Source organism: Drosophila albomicans, chromosome X, assembly GCF_009650485.2.
Source record: "Drosophila albomicans strain 15112-1751.03 chromosome X, ASM965048v2, whole genome shotgun sequence".
Taxonomy (NCBI): domain Eukaryota; kingdom Metazoa; phylum Arthropoda; class Insecta; order Diptera; family Drosophilidae; genus Drosophila; species Drosophila albomicans.
Window position 1 is genome coordinate 22,078,924 of NC_047627.2, and position 17,307 is coordinate 22,096,230.

The following is a 17,307-nucleotide window of genomic DNA, read 5'->3' on the forward strand; positions in this document are numbered from 1 at the left end:
GGTAACAGTGCACCTATCTTTGTTATCATTTCGTTATTATTTTAATAAAAAAAAAAAAAAAGCTTTGCACCACTAACCATACAATCACGGTTGCAATTTTTGGTACAAATGTAACAAAACTAGTACATTTTTTATGCGTTGGTGCATTGGATCACTTTCATTTTGGTACATTTTCAATATGTCTGGTCTAGAATTTAAAATTTTCATAAAATTTTATGTTCACACATATTATTTTAACAAATGGTTCAGTTAGAAATTGAACCATGACTAACACTGGAAAATATCACAAACAGTCGATTTGCGACGTATTGTGTTAATGGAGAAAATATGTATGCGCCAATCTAAGGACTATCCTACGTAAACAGTTATATATTGTGAATCAAAATTGGTGAAATACAAAAAATCTTTCGTGAAAAAATTTGTGGTACATTTTTGCTAAAACTGGTACATTTTTTAAAAATTTTGGTACCAAACATTTTTTTGGTATGGCAACCGTGGTCCAGCCGACCACTTTTCTTGGCATTAACACATTTTTTAAAGTTAATATATCATCAAAGTTTTGATCGCATTCTACAAGAAACAGACTGACCATCAATGTTGCATACCAAAAATTTGCATAGATGGCGCCACTTTTGAGAAATCAGCTGTTTAAGTAAGCTGTTCGGAGTTGCCACCAAGTTCATAAAGCGTGACCCAACTTTCGTCCGTTACACGTGTTGCCACCATGGTAATAATAGTTTGGCAATAATCACTACAATTTAATTTTATCGAAAACGGCTTAGACGATTTAAATAAAACAAATTGCAAAGCATTCGAATTTTTTATGTTTATATTATAGCAATTCGCCTTCTCTGACAAAGTCTAGGAGAGCGTATAATCGAAAAATTAATTTCCTCGGAAACTATGATAATTTGCTATGTAGTATTTTTGGGAAATGATACCTATGTAAATGATGTATTTTTTAAAGTATTGAGCAATTATGTACATGGTCAAAATGTTGAATAATCTGCAAAACAAAAACTCGATGCTAACTCTGTACTAGCTTCGCAGATGTTAAGCGTTGCCATGCCAAATTCAATTGATTTGTATTTAAACTTAAATATTACGTAAAAAAACGAAAATAAAAAGTTTTTTTAGCCGATATTTTTTTATCGATATGTGACGCCAAAGTTGCGGAACTATCATGACGCACATATCATGGTGATATTAATAATAATTAATTCATGGAATTCGTACTTAATGCTTCTAATTATTAATCAGAAAACAAATTAAATTATTGATTTGTTATCTAATTAATAATTAATTAGATATTATATTAGATATTATATTACATAAAATTGAATACAATGGACTGTATATACTCTATACCATGTCCTTAATAATTTTGTTATTTTGTATTTCAAAGAACGTAAATAAGAGTTATTTGAGAGTGGGTATAAATATTTGTTGTTTTTCCAATAAACTTAAAAAAAAATAGTCTATTGTTTCACAAATAGCTCTTACTTGCAGTTCATTGCGGAAGAAATCAAATATTAAAACTTATGAGGGAAGTTATTCGATACAAGTAAATATCGATAAAATAAATATTCTGTGTTGGAAAACGCAGTCAAACTAATGAATATGTCGATATGTAGAGGTGCTTTTTTCATTTACCGTTTACCCGCTCTGTTTCATACGAGTTTCCGTTTGGAGTGATTAATGTCAAATTATTTGAAGGGAAAGCTGCAACTTATTTTCATCATGGACTCAGATTTCGATTTTTCGAAGGAATTCAAGCGAGGAACCGCTTCACAAGGATGTATAACTGGCGATCCGAAAATTCTAGCCGTGGAGTCTAAAGACTCCAATGCGATCAAACGCGAAATGGTTGGCACGGATGATGTGAATGGAATTGTCGAGAAAGAAAAAGAACTCATGATGAAAGTAAGAAAAATAGGTTATACACAATGTGTCCGTAATTGTAACACATGTTAAAATTGAATGAGTGTGGGTACGGCGAAGTAAATGAATGGGAATTTGAGACATTTTTCAAGAATATATGTACATGTATATATATGTATGCTGACTTTACAGTTGGATGGTGACAAGAACAACTTCTCAATGCGCAATAAAACACTTAATGATTTGGATAGTAACGACGATGGCGGCGAAATGGAAGAGCAGCCGCGCGTGCGCTCTGATGAAGCCTACTATGAGAAATATCACTTCGATTTAAATCGGGACAAGAATTTGTCCATCTATGCACATTATGGAGAAATTATGGCCGCCATTAATGATAATCCGGTGGTTATATTAAAAGGAGAGACGGGCTGTGGTAAAACTACACAGGTATGCTTTTTAATTTACATCTTATTGATTAAATATTGTCAACAGACCTCTGATTTTAACGAAAATATTCTGAATTTCAGTAAAGATTTTTGTGCCGTATCATCTCATCTGTGTTTCGTAAGATTCCTCAAGTCGGCAGAGTTGCTTTTAAATCGTAATTGGGGTCCATTGCTTTTGCTGTCTTTAGGGTTTGCCAAAACTTCACAAGCACCAAGAAATGCACTCTCTTCCAAAGGAGCTTTAACTTTTGGCAATTCAAAAGTTAAAGCTCCTCTGGGAGTTGTGCTGCTCAAAGGGCGCGTGATATACTTTCTTGACAAAACAGACAAGCGGGTCCCAAGTTTGAGATGAATGGCATAAATTATACTATATGCTTGCAATTCGTTGAGCTTCCTTCACCATTAGCTCGCCATCAGCAGGCAACTATCTTCTGCAACATGCAACACCGCCAATGTTATCTCCATCACCTCGATGTGGTTGGTCTGCGCGGACTACATGTGTTTTGATTGTATTTCTTTACAGCATGACGAGAACGGCTTCAACTTGTCATTGGTATCGTCAGTCCGTCCAAGACGTTGCAACAGCTGACATTAATTTCATGATAATAAGTGTCGGGAGTTTCATTTGTTTTTTTTTCCAACAGGTGCCGCAGTACATATTGAATGAAGCTTTCAAGAGGCGCGAATTCTGTAGAATTGTTGTAACACAGCCACGACGTATCGCTGCCATATCGATTGCCAATCGTGTTTGCCAAGAACGGCAATGGGAACCAGGAACTGTGTGTGGATATCAAGTTGGCCTACACCGTCCCGCCAATATGGAGGACATTCGCTTATTGTATTGTACCACAGGTGTATTGTTGAATAATCTCATTAATCAAAAGACATTCACACACTACACTCACATTATCTTGGATGAGGTACATGAGCGGGATGAGGACATGGACTTTTTGTTGATTGTTGTACGCCGACTGCTGGCACTGAATACACGTCATGTCAAAGTCATCCTGATGTCTGCCACTATTGATGCTAATGAGTTCTGCAAGTATTTTGCTAGCACTTCATGGATACCACCCGTGATTACTGCTAGTCACCGCGGCAAATATCCGCTAGGTGTATTCTATAGAGATGAGTTAAAGAATATTACACATTGTGAGGATGAGCCCCAACAGCGGGAACCAGGTATATCACCAGATCGCTATGGCGATGCCATTGAAATACTTTTGGCGATTGACAACATGGAACGCAAGGCGGTTGGGACATCCCGACAAACCTATGAGGAGTCGAAGCGCACAGGAGCAGTGCTCATTTTTTTGCCAGGCATCCATGAGATTGATACTATGGCCGAGCATATTAGACAAAAAATGGGAGAAAAGTAAACAAATTAACTTTAGTATTTAATCATTCGGTAACTGATTAATTTCACATTCACAGTCCTAGTGTTGAAATTACAATTGTGCGATGCCATACGTTGTTGTCGCCCGAGGCTCAAGCAGAAGTCTTTCAACCACCTCCCGTTGGCCATCGCAAGGTGATACTGACTACAAATATTTCGGAGAGCTCTATAACCGTGCCAGATGTATCCTATGTCATTGACTTTTGCCTAACCAAAGTGCTACATACCAATTCTGCAACGAATTTTAGAAGCCTTCGCTTGGAGTGGGCCTCCAAAGTGAATTGTCGTCAACGAGCTGGACGTGTTGGACGTCTACGAAGTGGTCGCGTTTATCGTATGGTCACAAAGGACTTTTATGTAAATGAAATGAAAGAGTTTGGAGTCCCCGAGATGCTTCAATCGCCACTTGAGAAGTCGATACTAAAATCCAAGGAACTTGACATGGGTAGTCCAACTGAAATTCTGTCCCTAGCGATGTCTCCACCAAATCTACTCAACATACACAACACGGTCCTCTTGCTGAAGGAGGTTGGAGCCCTTTTTACTACGGTTGATGGAGTTTACGAGGATCTCGACGGCGATATCACCCATTGGGGTCGCATTATGACACGTCTCCCACTAGACATGCGTTTGAGCCGCCTTATTATACTTGGATACGTATTTAATTGCCTCGACGAGGCTATTATCATGGGTAAGTCATGAAACGTCACGACATTTTATTGAAGATTTGAGACAGAAGATCTTGTCTGAATTTGTGCTATAGCTGCTGGAATGTCTGTTCGTGGATTGTTTCTCACTGAAAGACGAGGGCAAAATGAAGCTTTTTGGAAGCGCTACGCTTTCTCCGATGGTTCTGGGTCGGACATGATTGCTGTATATCACGTGTACAAAGTTAGTAAAGTCTCCTAATATACTCGCAAAGTATTTGACTGTAAAATTGATGAATTTTGGGATTTTTTTAGATGTATCTGGACATATGCCAGAACAGAAATCAAAAGGATTCGGAACACCAATGGGCTCGGCAGTTTTGTGTTTGTTTGCGTTCTCTTCGAGAGATGCATTTGATGGTACAAGACCTGCAGCAGCGCTGTACTTCTATGTATCTACAAAACATGCCATCTAATGCTTGCAAGTCTTGGAATGATCGTCAAAAATCCATAGTTTTGAAAGTAATAATTGCCGGCGCATTTTATCCCAATTATTTCAAGTGCACCGCTAAAGCAAACGAGGATTACGATATAAACATATACAAAGCTCTTAATGGCAACGATCCTTGTCGCACTGTCTACTTTACTAAACTTACACCAAGGTATATGGGTGAATCATATACTCGACGGATTAAGGAATTATTTTTAGAGGCAAATATTCCGGCCAAGATGGATGTTACATTTTCGCATGGTTCAGTTTTTCTAGATTCCGATCCACAAGATCGCCATGATCAAATGGTGGTGGCAGCGTCTGTCAGTGATACATCTGGTGATAAGTTGACTGCTCGAGGCACTACTCTTATGCCAAATATTCACGGCTTTACTGCTTTGATGACTATGCTCTTTTGTCCCACAATGCAAATCAAATGCAATAAGGAACGAACGAAATATGTGTGTGTTTTAGCTGGACTTGGCTTTAATCCAAAAACTATGCAATCTCATTTTGAAGAGCACGACATGGTCGTTAATTTGGATGTCGCAGTTCTTGAGGACGATATTCGTATTGTAAGTATTATTTTGCAATATAATTGATTTAATTTTAAAATTTTGAAACTTTTATTTTAGATCAATCAAATGCGTTACACTATTGACATGTTGTTCTTCCACAGCGACCCTAATCAACTGCGCATCGCTACAGATGAGGGTCGTGCTACTATTTTTAATCAACTGCAATCTTTGCTTACACGGTCTTTATAAATAACTGTCAATTGTTCCGATTCTTCTTAATTTCTTTATTTTGTAGGCTTCTGAACAAAGATCGGAGTTTTATTGAACGTAACCTGTCAAATTCTGATTATGTTTGGGAACCTGCCGCCGAACCGTTTGGCAAGCGATCCATATTGCCTAAACATTGCTATTACGAACTCGAAATCGACAATATGCGTAACTTTTTGGCCTTACTGGCGAATTGCAAAGAACTTTACGAGTGGCGCAACTTGTAAGTATTTATACGCTTTGAGTATTTACCTTACAAATAATAAACATGTTCAATTATTTTGCAGTCGAAGAGATATGCCAATGCGGCAATGCAAATTGTGTAACGTAATGTTAGAAAGCGTCACCCAATTGCGGTTGCACTTGCTTACCCAACTACATCGCGATCGGGAAAAGCAGATCGGATGGATACCTCTGTGCAGTTTATTAAATTTAATTTAAGGTTCGTCCATTATGGACCTTTGTATAATTTAAATCACGATCTGACCTAAAAATGTGCCTTCAAGAATTAAAGCAATTTTATTGAAAAATGTTTGCTCTAACTATATAATCATTATTTTTATTTTCATCTGTAGCCTAGATATAGCTTATTTTCGAAAAAAGAAAATTATGATTTCATAGGCTTATCTTGACAAAATCTTTAAGGATCTGACAAGGACATATCACAATTACTAGTACTATCTATTTGCCGATCGACAGAAAAGGTTCTTGCGATCCTAGCTCTATATGACCTTTTAAAATCCAACAGGAAATATCCGAGATATAGCTTATTTTCGAAAAAGGATCTTTCATATCACCCTCAAAGTTTAAATTTTAAAATATTTATTTTGCCATTTCTCTGGCAAATCCTTAAGAATCTCGACAGGACATACCTTTTCGTAGCCAGATTAACTAGTACTATCGATTTGCATTCAAGGATTTTTAATATCCTTCCAAAAATTACACCGAAAAATTTTTCAAGGGAAAGGATATAAAAAAAATGACAAAAATATGTAAAATTTTCAAAGTTCCGCTGTATCTCGGCCATTTAAAGGACGATCAGGTTGTCCTTTGGCACAAATATATAATATCCAATAAATACAAATTGATTGGCATTTTTTAAAGGACGAAAACCCTTACAGGATTCGAGACAGAAGGACTTTTTTGTATGCAGAAAATTGCGTATATCTCGGTCATAACCTGTCTGATCCTTGCAGGACCTGTGTCAAACGAACTCATTTTGAAAGAGCTGTCATCGTGCCAAACGACATTCAAATCGTTTTTGTGGTTCTTTAGTTATCCTGCAATTCATGATTTTTGCATGTTTTTCTTAGTCCGGAGAGCAAAAAATTTCAAATTTTGGATTCTTATGTTTTCACCATGTTTTTTCAATGTTAATCGATAAATTTCGTTGCAACGATTCGAATGCAACATGTCCTGTTGAAATGTGTAAGGATATAACTGAATAATATAGTTTTCGAATTTACCCTAAAACAAGCAATGCGCAGCAAATAACATTTTTTGTAGCATACTTTCAGGCAGCACTAATTTAAATACTCATTGCGCCACCGAACCATAGATGGCGCTACTAGACAGTTTGTGATGATTTAATCTTTATAACTACTGCTTGTCTTGGATCAATATGTTTTTATAAGAGCATAAATGCAAACCGATAATTCTGATAAGATCCTTTACGATTTGACAGAAAAATGGCAAAGAATTAAAATTCGGTATTTTTCATTTTAAAATTCCCGCCTAAAAAAAACATTTTTGTACCATACTTTAAGGGTGCGCCAAAGATCCGTTTTCGAAAACTAGCAATATCACGGCCAAATCTTGACATATTTTCAAGCGACTTATATTGCTAGGATCGCAGGGTTCAACTTTATCGATTGGCATAATAAAAATATGAGGTCATCTAAGAATCCAACACGCAACACGCGGCGCAAGAGGAAACGGTAAAACTTCCAAATTTCAGAATATCTTGAGAACCACAAGGACGATTTGAATGTCCTTTGGCAGACTGATAGGTGCAACTAAGATCTTTCGTTTGACACAGGACCCGACAGGATCAGACAGGATATGACGAAGATATACGCAATTTTTTGTATACACAAAAGTCACTTTATCTCAGATCCTGTAAGGATTTCCGTCCTTTGAAGCATACCAATTAGATTGTTTTTACAAAAGCAATCCTTGTGCCAAAGGACATCACGATCGTCCTTCAAATGACAGAGATACAGTGGATTATCACAAATTTTGGCCATTTTTCTATGCCAACCCCTTGCAAAAATGTCAGCTTAATTGTTTTGTAATATCCTTGAAATCGTTGAATGCTAATCGATAGTCCTGGTGATACTGATTACGAAAAGCTATGTCCTTGCCATAGCCTTGAGTTTTTTGCTGAGTTATGGCGAAAAAACGATGTTCCATGTTGAGCTTTATGCATTTTACATTGCATACTCTTAGGGGCACATTTAATAGACATTTAAGTTAAATGAAAATCGATCATAGCTTGGTCATATCCTACCACGTTTTCAAAAAGATACATATTGGTAGGATCACAAGGACCAACTCTAACGTTTGCCATAAATTAAACATGAGCCCATCTTGGTTTCAGACTAAAGTTATGTGGACTTTAATATTTAAAAAATACTTACCGTACTTACCTTTGTAAAAATATTATCCTTTATCTTTGTTCATAGAGTGCTTATTATATTTTCCTCTTATTTATATTAATTATAAAATTTAATAACAAAAATAAATATCATGACTTATTCATAAAAAAATAGATTAATAAATATGGAATATTTTTATATATATTCATTTTAAAAAATATAATAACAAATAATACAAAAATATCAAGAAAATGAAAATAAATTCAAATTGAAAGTGTACAAAAATGTATTTTCTTGGAAACGTAATTAAGCTTACCATATATTTGAAATCTGAAATACCAAAGCAACCCTTAAGTTGCTAAAGCAAAAAGCGCTCCAACGCTGAAAGCTCGTGATGAAGTGCAAGTGTACAAACAACCCCTAAACAAGAAGAGAGCGAAGCTTTAAAGCTCTTGCAATAAAGGCACAACGCATGGCCATGTTAGTGTGTTAGAAGCTGTCACTGTGCGTCGTTGTCCCTGCAATTTGTTCAGTCAGTCAGTCAGTTAGTGCGTCAGTCAGTCATTCAGTCAATTGACTGTTTTCGTGGCACACACACACACACGCGCACACACACACACTCACTCGCTCACTCACACACTCACACATTCTGCCACTCACTCCACTTCAACAACACATGTGGAGAAGGAGATTGGCCAGCTGTTAGAAAGCGGAACAAGCAACTGATTGATTTTTCGCATTTGCAACTTGAGCAACTCGAGGCAAACTACTTGCTACTTGCCACTGTGCATGTGTGTGTGTGTGTGCGTGTGTGTATAAAGTGAAGGGAGAACATTTTGTGGACAAGTCAGGCCAGGTCATCATTGCTAAACATATGGAGATGGATGCCACACAGGTCGAAGGTCGTCAGCAGGCAGCCAGCCACAACAACAGCAACAATACCAATAGCAGTGACAACAACGACGACGAAGTGCAACAAACGACAGCAACAACAACAACAACAACAATTGAGCATAGAGATAGCATTGATAGTCCAGCATTTTCAGGCACTGAGCCAGATCCCGATCCCGATGTCGAGGTGGATATTGAGGCGGATGCCGAGGACGAGGCGCAACCGTTGAGCGAACGTTGGTCGCCATTGGGCGCCAACTATGATGATGCGAATAGCGTCAGCTTGGAGCTGCTCTCGGGCATCGATTGTGGCGACCTGGAGCCAACGCTGCTCGGCCTCGACAAGCTGGAGAAGCATCAGCAACAGCAACAGGAGCTGCAGCAGCAGCAGCAGCCAACCACGGTGGCCGTGGACAATGCCAGCGAATTGGCGCGTCTGCGCAGCATCGAGGATGAGCAAGAGCTGTTGACCAGCTCGCTGCTGGCGCTGACCTCGCAGTTTGCCCACGTCCAGCTGCGTGTGCGTCAGATTGTCGAGGCGCCCACAGATGAACGCGATCAGTTGCTGCGCGATCTCGAGGATTTCGCCTTTCAGGGCATACCAGAAACGGTGCAGCCGCTGGCTGGCAATGACAAGAACGATGATGACGTTCGTGATGATGATGATGATGGTGCTGATAACAAAGAGGCGCAGGGCGAAGGTGAGGTGACTGCTCCACCCGATGGCCAATTGATTGAGCAGCTGAAGTCACAGCTAACGGAGTTGGAGCAGCTGGCGTATGAGTCGGGTGCACCGGGTGTGTTGCCGCAGCATGTGCTGCTCGAGAAGCAGAAGTTCATATTGGATGAGCTGCGCACCAAGCTCAATCTGCAGGTGGAACAGCATCAGTTGCCGGGACTCAGCACGGAGCAGCTGCGCCATCAGGTGGACAATGCCATTGGTGAGTTTGTAGGGCCGCTGAAGATGAAGGAGCAACTGGTCGCCCAGCTAAAGACCCAAATCACCGATCTCGAACGTTTCATTGCCTTTCTGCAATGCGACACCGCTGGATCCGGTGCTGGCAGCGGCGTGAGCAGCGCCAGCGATAAACTGAAGCTGCTGAGTGGCGCCTACAACAGCTATGCAGCGAAGCAGACAGCTCGCCAGGCGCCCAAGACAACAACGGGAGCGGGAGCGGGAACGAAAGTGGAAGCGGGAGCGGGATCCGGAGCAGGCACAGTCACTGCTGGCCACAGTCAACTGCAGACGCAACCAGTTGCAATGGAAGCGGGGGCGCCACGACGCGAGAGTCTGCACAGCAAGGCGCATGGATTGCTGGACAAGGCGTCGCTTCTGATGCAGATGTTTGCCACAACGCACTTTGCCAAGCGGCAAGCGGACTTTCAGCAAAACTCGCTGAAAAAGACGCACAAAGGCAACCACTGGGGGTAAGTTAAGGCAATTCCATAGTACTTAGTTGAAGTGCAACAGTGCTCATAATGCATTAAGTGTGTATACAAATAGATTTGTACATACATTTGACTGCAATAGACCCTTTACTTTTGTCTATTATAAAGTAAAGCTAGCTAGGGAATTACATATTATTTATAATCTGATCGTTGTGTTTATTTCTAACATACATATATGCATTTTAATATATGTTAGAAATAAATATAAGATTATTCATAGTGAACATAAGACTTTAAAAGACCCTTTACTTTTGCCATTCCATATGAAGCTAAGTTAATGCTTTATATATTTGTATATATAATTTATGTTTAATCCAATTATTGATGCATAATACATTAACATTAAGTACATATACAAATAAATATGTTATGTGATTGTTCATAGTGAACATTAGACTCTAAGACCCCCTTTCTTTTTGTCCAATGCTAATCCATATAAAGTTAAAGTTAATGCTTTATATTTTTTGTTTATCATATTAATTATTATAATTATCATAATTAATACATAATATAGAATTCAAATAATTTATTAAGATTTTGATTCATCTGATTCTTGACATTGTTGTAAAAATTATAATCGAATTAAAGTGATGTAGACAACACTTTAATAATTCACCCGATTCTTGAGTTCAAGTTATGAACATGAACTTGTAGTTAAGTCTTTGTCTTATGAATACATAATATAGAATTGAAAAAATGTATTAAAATTTTGATCTAATCTAATTCTTGACATAATTGTTAAAATAATAATGTACAAAAGATTTCAATTATATCACACTTCTGCTCATGTAAATTTGATTGCATTTAATATATGAATTGTAATATTGACGTTCTTCGTTTATACTTGCCAGAGATCTGCGCGCTCAGCTGGAGGTGGACATACAGGAGGTGGCAGCACTGGCTGCCACATTGAGTTGCGATCGCGAGAAGTTGGCGAACATTAAGCGTGCGCTGCGCCAACAGCAGCAACAACATTCAGCAGGCGGTGGATCGCTGGCGCTGAATGCACAGAACGGAGCGTTGACGACGGTGCCACCGCGTTGCAGACGCGCCGCCGCAGCGGCTGTGGCTGGTCACGAGCTGACGCCCTATGCCGCTGGAGCCGCTGGTGCAGCGGCCTCATCCGATTCGGATGAGGATGCGTATGAGCGTTACGACTGGGACAAAGACAAGGCCGGGCTGGGGCGACGCATTGTGCACATGCGTGGCGATTCGATAGCCACCATTGGACGCGAGCTGACGAGCGTGGTGCGCAAGAATTTCGCACGGACGCTGCAGCAACTGATCCAGCATGGTCTGCGCATACCCGCCGAGTCGGCGGCCTCCAGTCTGATGGTTCCCTTCATGCGCTGCCTGCAGCCGGGTGCACAGCGCGTATCAGCAACAACAGCAGCTGGCGGCGGCGGCGGCGGTGTTGGTGGCGGTGGCGGTGGCCTAGGAGGTGGTGTGGCATCATCCGATATGCAATTCCTGGGCATCGGACGTTCGATGCATGTGTGGGAGCTGATCATTGAGTACTATAATCTGAAGAATGGCGAGGAGTACAACAACACACCAGCAAGGAAGCTGTCGCAAAGCTTTCAGCTCGATATCGTCGATGCGCATGCGGTGACAGCGAAGCAGAGTCTCTTGAGTGCCATTGGCATGATCCTGGCCATGCATCGGCCATACAAGCGCAGCTACAATGCCCACTTCAAGGCGCTCATCTGTGCGGGTCTCAAGTGAGTAGAGTAAACAAACACATACAAAATACAACATTAAAGTAACGTAATATTAGAAAAAGGCATTTTTATATGGATAATTACATATATGGCTAAACTATGCGGCAGTATCTAAAGCGAAAACAAGTATGAAAAGTACAGTCGAGTGTGCTCGACTGTGAGATACACGTTACCCATTTTGAATGAAATCAAAACAGTGGGGTATTAATTTTAAAATATACTAAATTAATATACCACAAAAATACTAAATATATACTAAAGACTATATTTTGATATATTGAGACAGCACTGCATTCCAAATATATAGACAGACCCCATTACAATAGGCGTTTTTGCCCATACAAAAGTATTTCTTCAATAACTTCACACAACTTTTATCATATACTGTCAAAAAGAAATGATAGCTCTATCTCTTATAGTCTCTGAGATCTAGGTGTTTATAAGGACGGACTGACAGACAGACAGATGGACATCGCTATATCGCCTCGGCTGTTGATGCTGATCAAGAATAAATATATTATATGGGGTCGGAGATGCCTTCTTCTGCTTATTGCATACATTTCTTACAGCCACTTAGCTATAATACTCTTCTATTATTATTACACTAATCTAAGATTTCAAAATTAGCGCTTCCTTTCATAAAAATAAAATAGTATCATCTGAATTATCGTTGAGCAAACCTAAATACTAATTAAATTACAGAAAAGAAATGAATAAAAAGTATATAAACATTTACCTTATAAATCCAATCCCATATTGTAACACACTCTAATCGATGCTTTTCTCTGTTTCCTTCTCTTTCTTTCTCTTTCTCTCCTCTCCTTGTAGCGCACATCTGCTGGTGGAGTGGCTGAATCTGATACTCAGCTGCAATGAGCTGATCGACACCTATTACACGTCCAATAGCTATGTGGCCTGCACGGGATTTCGGGATTCGTTGCGCTCCATCGATGCGCTGTCCAAGTTCGATTTCGATCTGCCCGTCGATTTGGCCATACGCCACTTTCGAAATATCTAAACAAAACGCATGATGATTATGATTTAAAACAAAACAAAAAAAAACCTAAACAAATCCTTTATCCGTAATTCCTTATCCAAGCTCTAGTCAAAAGAAGAAAAAACAAAAAAAAAAAGAAATCAAGAAAATCTTTATGTATAAATATGTGTATATAACTTTAGATATGTCCAATTAACTAAATACCTACTAAATGCAATTGCTAAAACCTAAACCATCAACATTCATTTGAATTCCTGCATATAAAAGTCATGGATGCACTGACTCAACTTCTCGCCCAGCGGTCGCTGCAAAGGTCCACAGCCAAGTGGCGCCAAGAGAATTCTTGCCTCCGCCTCGCTGCCACATGCAGCATATGCATCCAGCAGCAGCCGCGGTGTGGCATAGGACTCCACAATGGCCAGCGCACGATCGAGTGACAGCGAGTGCAGCTGAAGCAGTTGCTGCACAAAGACTTCGCGCACCGTCAGCTGGGCATTGCGGGCCGAATCCTCGTAGAGTTCCCTAAACTTCAATAGATTCGTTTCCCTATCCAGCGATGTCGTTCTGCTAGCATCCTCTTCCCTTTTGCGACTATGCAGCCGCTTGCCGCCATCCACATAGAGCTGCTGCAGTGCAGCACCGACGCCAGCCAGGTAGCACATGGAACGATAATGATTCTCGGTGCGCACCACTTGAATGTTCTTCGATTGAATGCGTGCATTGGCCAGCGCCTGCTGCAGTGACTCCAGCGGCAATCCCAGCTGCTCATTGTCGCCATAGTCCTCGATCAGATAGATGATGTGTGGCAAGCCGCATTGCTGCAATCGATGCTTCTGCTCGTGGAAGCGACCATCGCGTATGCTGCTGGCCAAATCATCCATGCGCTTGCGCTCTACAATGTACGGCAAAACCAGCTCATTACCGACGCCATCGCTTGCTATCCAGAGGAAGTCTCCGATGGTCAGCCGACGCACATCGTGCATCACACCCAATGATTCCAGGTAGCCGCGTGTTTGATCCAGCACTCGTTTGTTCTTGCCACTCGTCTCCTGGATGTCCACGAGCAGCACAATGCGATAACTGCCCGCGGGCATTTGGACCACACGTTCTCGCTCTTCGGCTGCTGCCAGCTCCTGTTGCGCCTTCTTTGTCAGCTTTTTGGGCTTCGGTTGCTGCTGCTGCTCTTGTTGTTGTTTTTTCCTGCTGCGTTGCACTACTTTGACCACCTGTTGCACCTGCTCCTCGTACTGTGAACTGTCCAGAGCAGCCTTTGTGTTTGTCGTTGTCTGCTTCTCCAGTGTGCGCAGCTGCTGCAGTTCATCGTCGATCTGCTGGCAGAGAGTTGGCCCAAAGCCGCGCAGCACGGCGCACTCGCGTCCGCTGTAGAGCGGGAGCGGGTAACTGCGCAACGCTTGCAGCGCTTGGCGTAGCTTGTGCTGCGACTTGCGATCATTCTGCTCGGCGTCGTGGAGCCAGCGTTGCAGCCAGCGCGTGAAGAGAGGATTTGGTTCGTGCAGACGAATCTCCAGACGAGTTTCCATCTTGGCGCCCACTAACTGAATAGCGCTGCCAGTAGGGCTGTTGATAATATATTAAAATATCAATATATCGATATTTTTTTTATAAAAATAAATATTTATATCATGATATTTTTTCCCCTGATATATATAATTTTGGAGTTAAATTTTGGTTAATGAAAAAAAATAAATATATAAAAATTAAATATCAAAAATACTTGATATATCGATATTTTTGGGTGATAAATATTTTTATCAATTTGATATATTTTTGAAAAACGATATATCACTGATACGATATTTTTTAAATATCATGCAACCCTAGCTGCCAGCGACTGGCGAAGCGTCTGCGTTAAACGCGAATTGCAAAACACTTATTAAATGCTTGATATAATATTTAATTTATCGATTAACAAAATTGTGAATATAGAAAATTATCAATATTTTGTTTAATTATTATTTTGGTCAAATAAATAATAAATCTGGAATATTCTGTATTAACAGCGCCATCTATCAAAAATTTTTCAAAAGCCTGAAATTTTAAATTAATTTATTTTTACATTCAAATTATTTACAACGCCAAAGAACAATGTAGACGTGTGATATAAATACATTAAAAGTAACCACTCATTACTTAGATTTTAAAACTCAAAACAATTGCAATAAATTCTAGATATCTACGTTTGTTGCTTTCCATTTGAATTTTGCCGCGTCATTTATTAGCGATAATGTGACTTACCATTCACAAGGCAACGCTACCTCTGACTCTAGTGCTGCCGCCACCTTTTGACAGTCTACTGCTCAGTTGCTATATTTCACTGTGACTGGTTAAACAGCGGCTCTCTCACATGCTCGAATGTGCATTGTTTTGACGGACAGCAGACAGCAGAGAAATCATGAGCGCCAAGCCAGGAACCAGTGTCGCCGCCGCTACCGTCGTTGGCAATGGCAATCCCAGTATTAATGACATCAACCTGGAGGCACTCTCGCTCAGCGAAGGCATACGCGAATCACCGGTTTGCATCATTGTGCTGGGCATGGCGGGATCAGGTAAAACCACCTTTACTCGCAGCCTCATCCAGCATGCGCAATCGCAGTTCAATCCGTATGTGGTCAATTTGGATCCGGCGTGCCGTGAGGTGCCGTATGCGGCACACATCGATATTCGCGACACCGTCAACTACAAGGAGGTGATGAAACAGTATCAACTGGGACCGAACGGCGGTATTGTCACCGCCCTCAACATGTTCACCACCAAGATGCCCAAGTTTGCGGAGCTGGTGCGTCGCGCCGGCGAACGTGGTCACAAGTGGTGCATCATCGATACGCCCGGTCAAATTGAGGTGTTCACCTGGTCGGCATCCGGCAACATTATCACTGAAGGTCTGGCCACCATGTTTCCCACCATTGTCGTCTATGTGATGGATGTGGTGCGCTCCACATGCCCAACCACCTTCATGTCCAACATGCTCTATGCCTGCTCCATACTGTACAAGACGCGTCTGCCCTTCCTCGTAGCCCTAAACAAGGTAAATCGAAGTCTATCAAAAGTCTGGCAAGAATCATTTGCTCACTAAACGTTGTTGTAGATTGATCTGAAGGAATGCAGCTTTGTGCAGGAGTGGATGACGGACTTTGAGGCCTTTCAGGATGCCCTCGAAAAGGAGCAGAGCTATGTGAATAATCTAACACGCACCATGTCCCTCACGCTGGACACATTCTATGAAAATCTGATCACTTGCGGCGTATCGGCCAAGAGCGGAGTTGGCTTTTCCACACTGTTGACGCACTTGCTCGAGTGTGTCGCCGAATACGAGCGTGACTATAAGCCGGTCTACGAGAAGATGCGTCAACAGCGCCTGGCCGAGCAGGCAACGGTTCCCGATCCAGCTGCTCACATCGAAGAAGCTGGCGTTGCAGTTCCCTTAGGCCTGGATCTGAGAGTAAATAATGATGTTGAAAATACAGCTGTATCTCTATTAATATTAATAATCTTCTATTCAAACACAGGATCCGGTTAGTAATACGGACAACAGCGTGTTCCTAATGGCGCCCAGTTTGGTGCCGCAACAACTCGATGCCGCCGAGCAGGAGATGGAAACGGATGCCAAAGGCGATCTGGAGGATCAAAACTTTCAGAGTTTCGTACAGAATCACATGACAGCACAGCAAAGTAAACGGGATAAACAACAGCAGCAGGAGCAACAGAATTAGTTATTATGTTTTTTTTTTTTATTGGTAGACTCGTAAGCGCTAAGCCATTAAAGCGAGTGCACACTGTACTCTGTAAACTTGTGAAATATGCAGCTATTTTGTTGTTTGTTATATGCAGTTAGTTTTGTTCTTTATTATTTTATATTCACTTTAACAAGCAAAAACATTCAATATATAGTGTTCTGTTCAATTTGGTATATATATAGATATATATGTATGTATGTGTCAGTGTATATGTGTGTGTGTGTGTGGCATACGGACTTAATGAATAGTTTT

The 17,307-nt window shown here is 40.8% G+C and overlaps 4 protein-coding genes across 4 annotated transcripts; 3 read left to right on the plus strand and 1 right to left on the minus strand.

Moving 5' to 3' along the window:
* Nucleotides 1-1,417: 1,417 nt before the first annotated feature.
* On the plus strand, nt 1,418-6,086 carry LOC117577764 (probable ATP-dependent RNA helicase spindle-E). Its single transcript, XM_034262675.2, has 9 exons — nt 1,418-1,923; nt 2,074-2,328; nt 2,972-3,702; nt 3,762-4,414; nt 4,487-4,614; nt 4,686-5,435; nt 5,496-5,617; nt 5,674-5,868; nt 5,933-6,086. The coding sequence occupies exons 1-9, from the start codon at nt 1,699-1,701 to the stop codon at nt 6,084-6,086; spliced, it is 3,213 nt and encodes a 1,070-aa protein (XP_034118566.1). The 5' UTR covers nt 1,418-1,698.
* Nucleotides 6,087-8,709: 2,623 nt separating this feature from the next.
* Nucleotides 8,710-13,539, plus strand: LOC117578257 (RUN domain-containing protein 1). The gene is made up of 3 exons (XM_034263677.2): nt 8,710-10,561; nt 11,434-12,303; nt 13,132-13,539. Exons 1-3 carry the CDS (start codon nt 9,117-9,119, stop codon nt 13,319-13,321), a joined length of 2,505 nt encoding a protein of 834 aa, XP_034119568.1. The 5' UTR covers nt 8,710-9,116; the 3' UTR covers nt 13,322-13,539.
* Nucleotides 13,540-13,542: 3 nt separating this feature from the next.
* LOC117578258 (crossover junction endonuclease MUS81) lies at nt 13,543-14,911 on the minus strand. Its single transcript, XM_034263678.2, has one exon. It carries the CDS (start codon nt 14,839-14,841, stop codon nt 13,543-13,545), a length of 1,299 nt encoding a protein of 432 aa, XP_034119569.1. The 5' UTR covers nt 14,842-14,911.
* Nucleotides 14,912-15,607: 696 nt separating this feature from the next.
* LOC117578260 (GPN-loop GTPase 1) lies at nt 15,608-17,096 on the plus strand. Its single transcript, XM_034263681.2, has 3 exons — nt 15,608-16,346; nt 16,407-16,760; nt 16,828-17,096. Exons 1-3 carry the CDS (start codon nt 15,714-15,716, stop codon nt 17,029-17,031), a joined length of 1,191 nt encoding a protein of 396 aa, XP_034119572.1. The 5' UTR covers nt 15,608-15,713; the 3' UTR covers nt 17,032-17,096.
* The last annotated feature ends 211 nt before the right edge of the window (nt 17,097-17,307 follow it).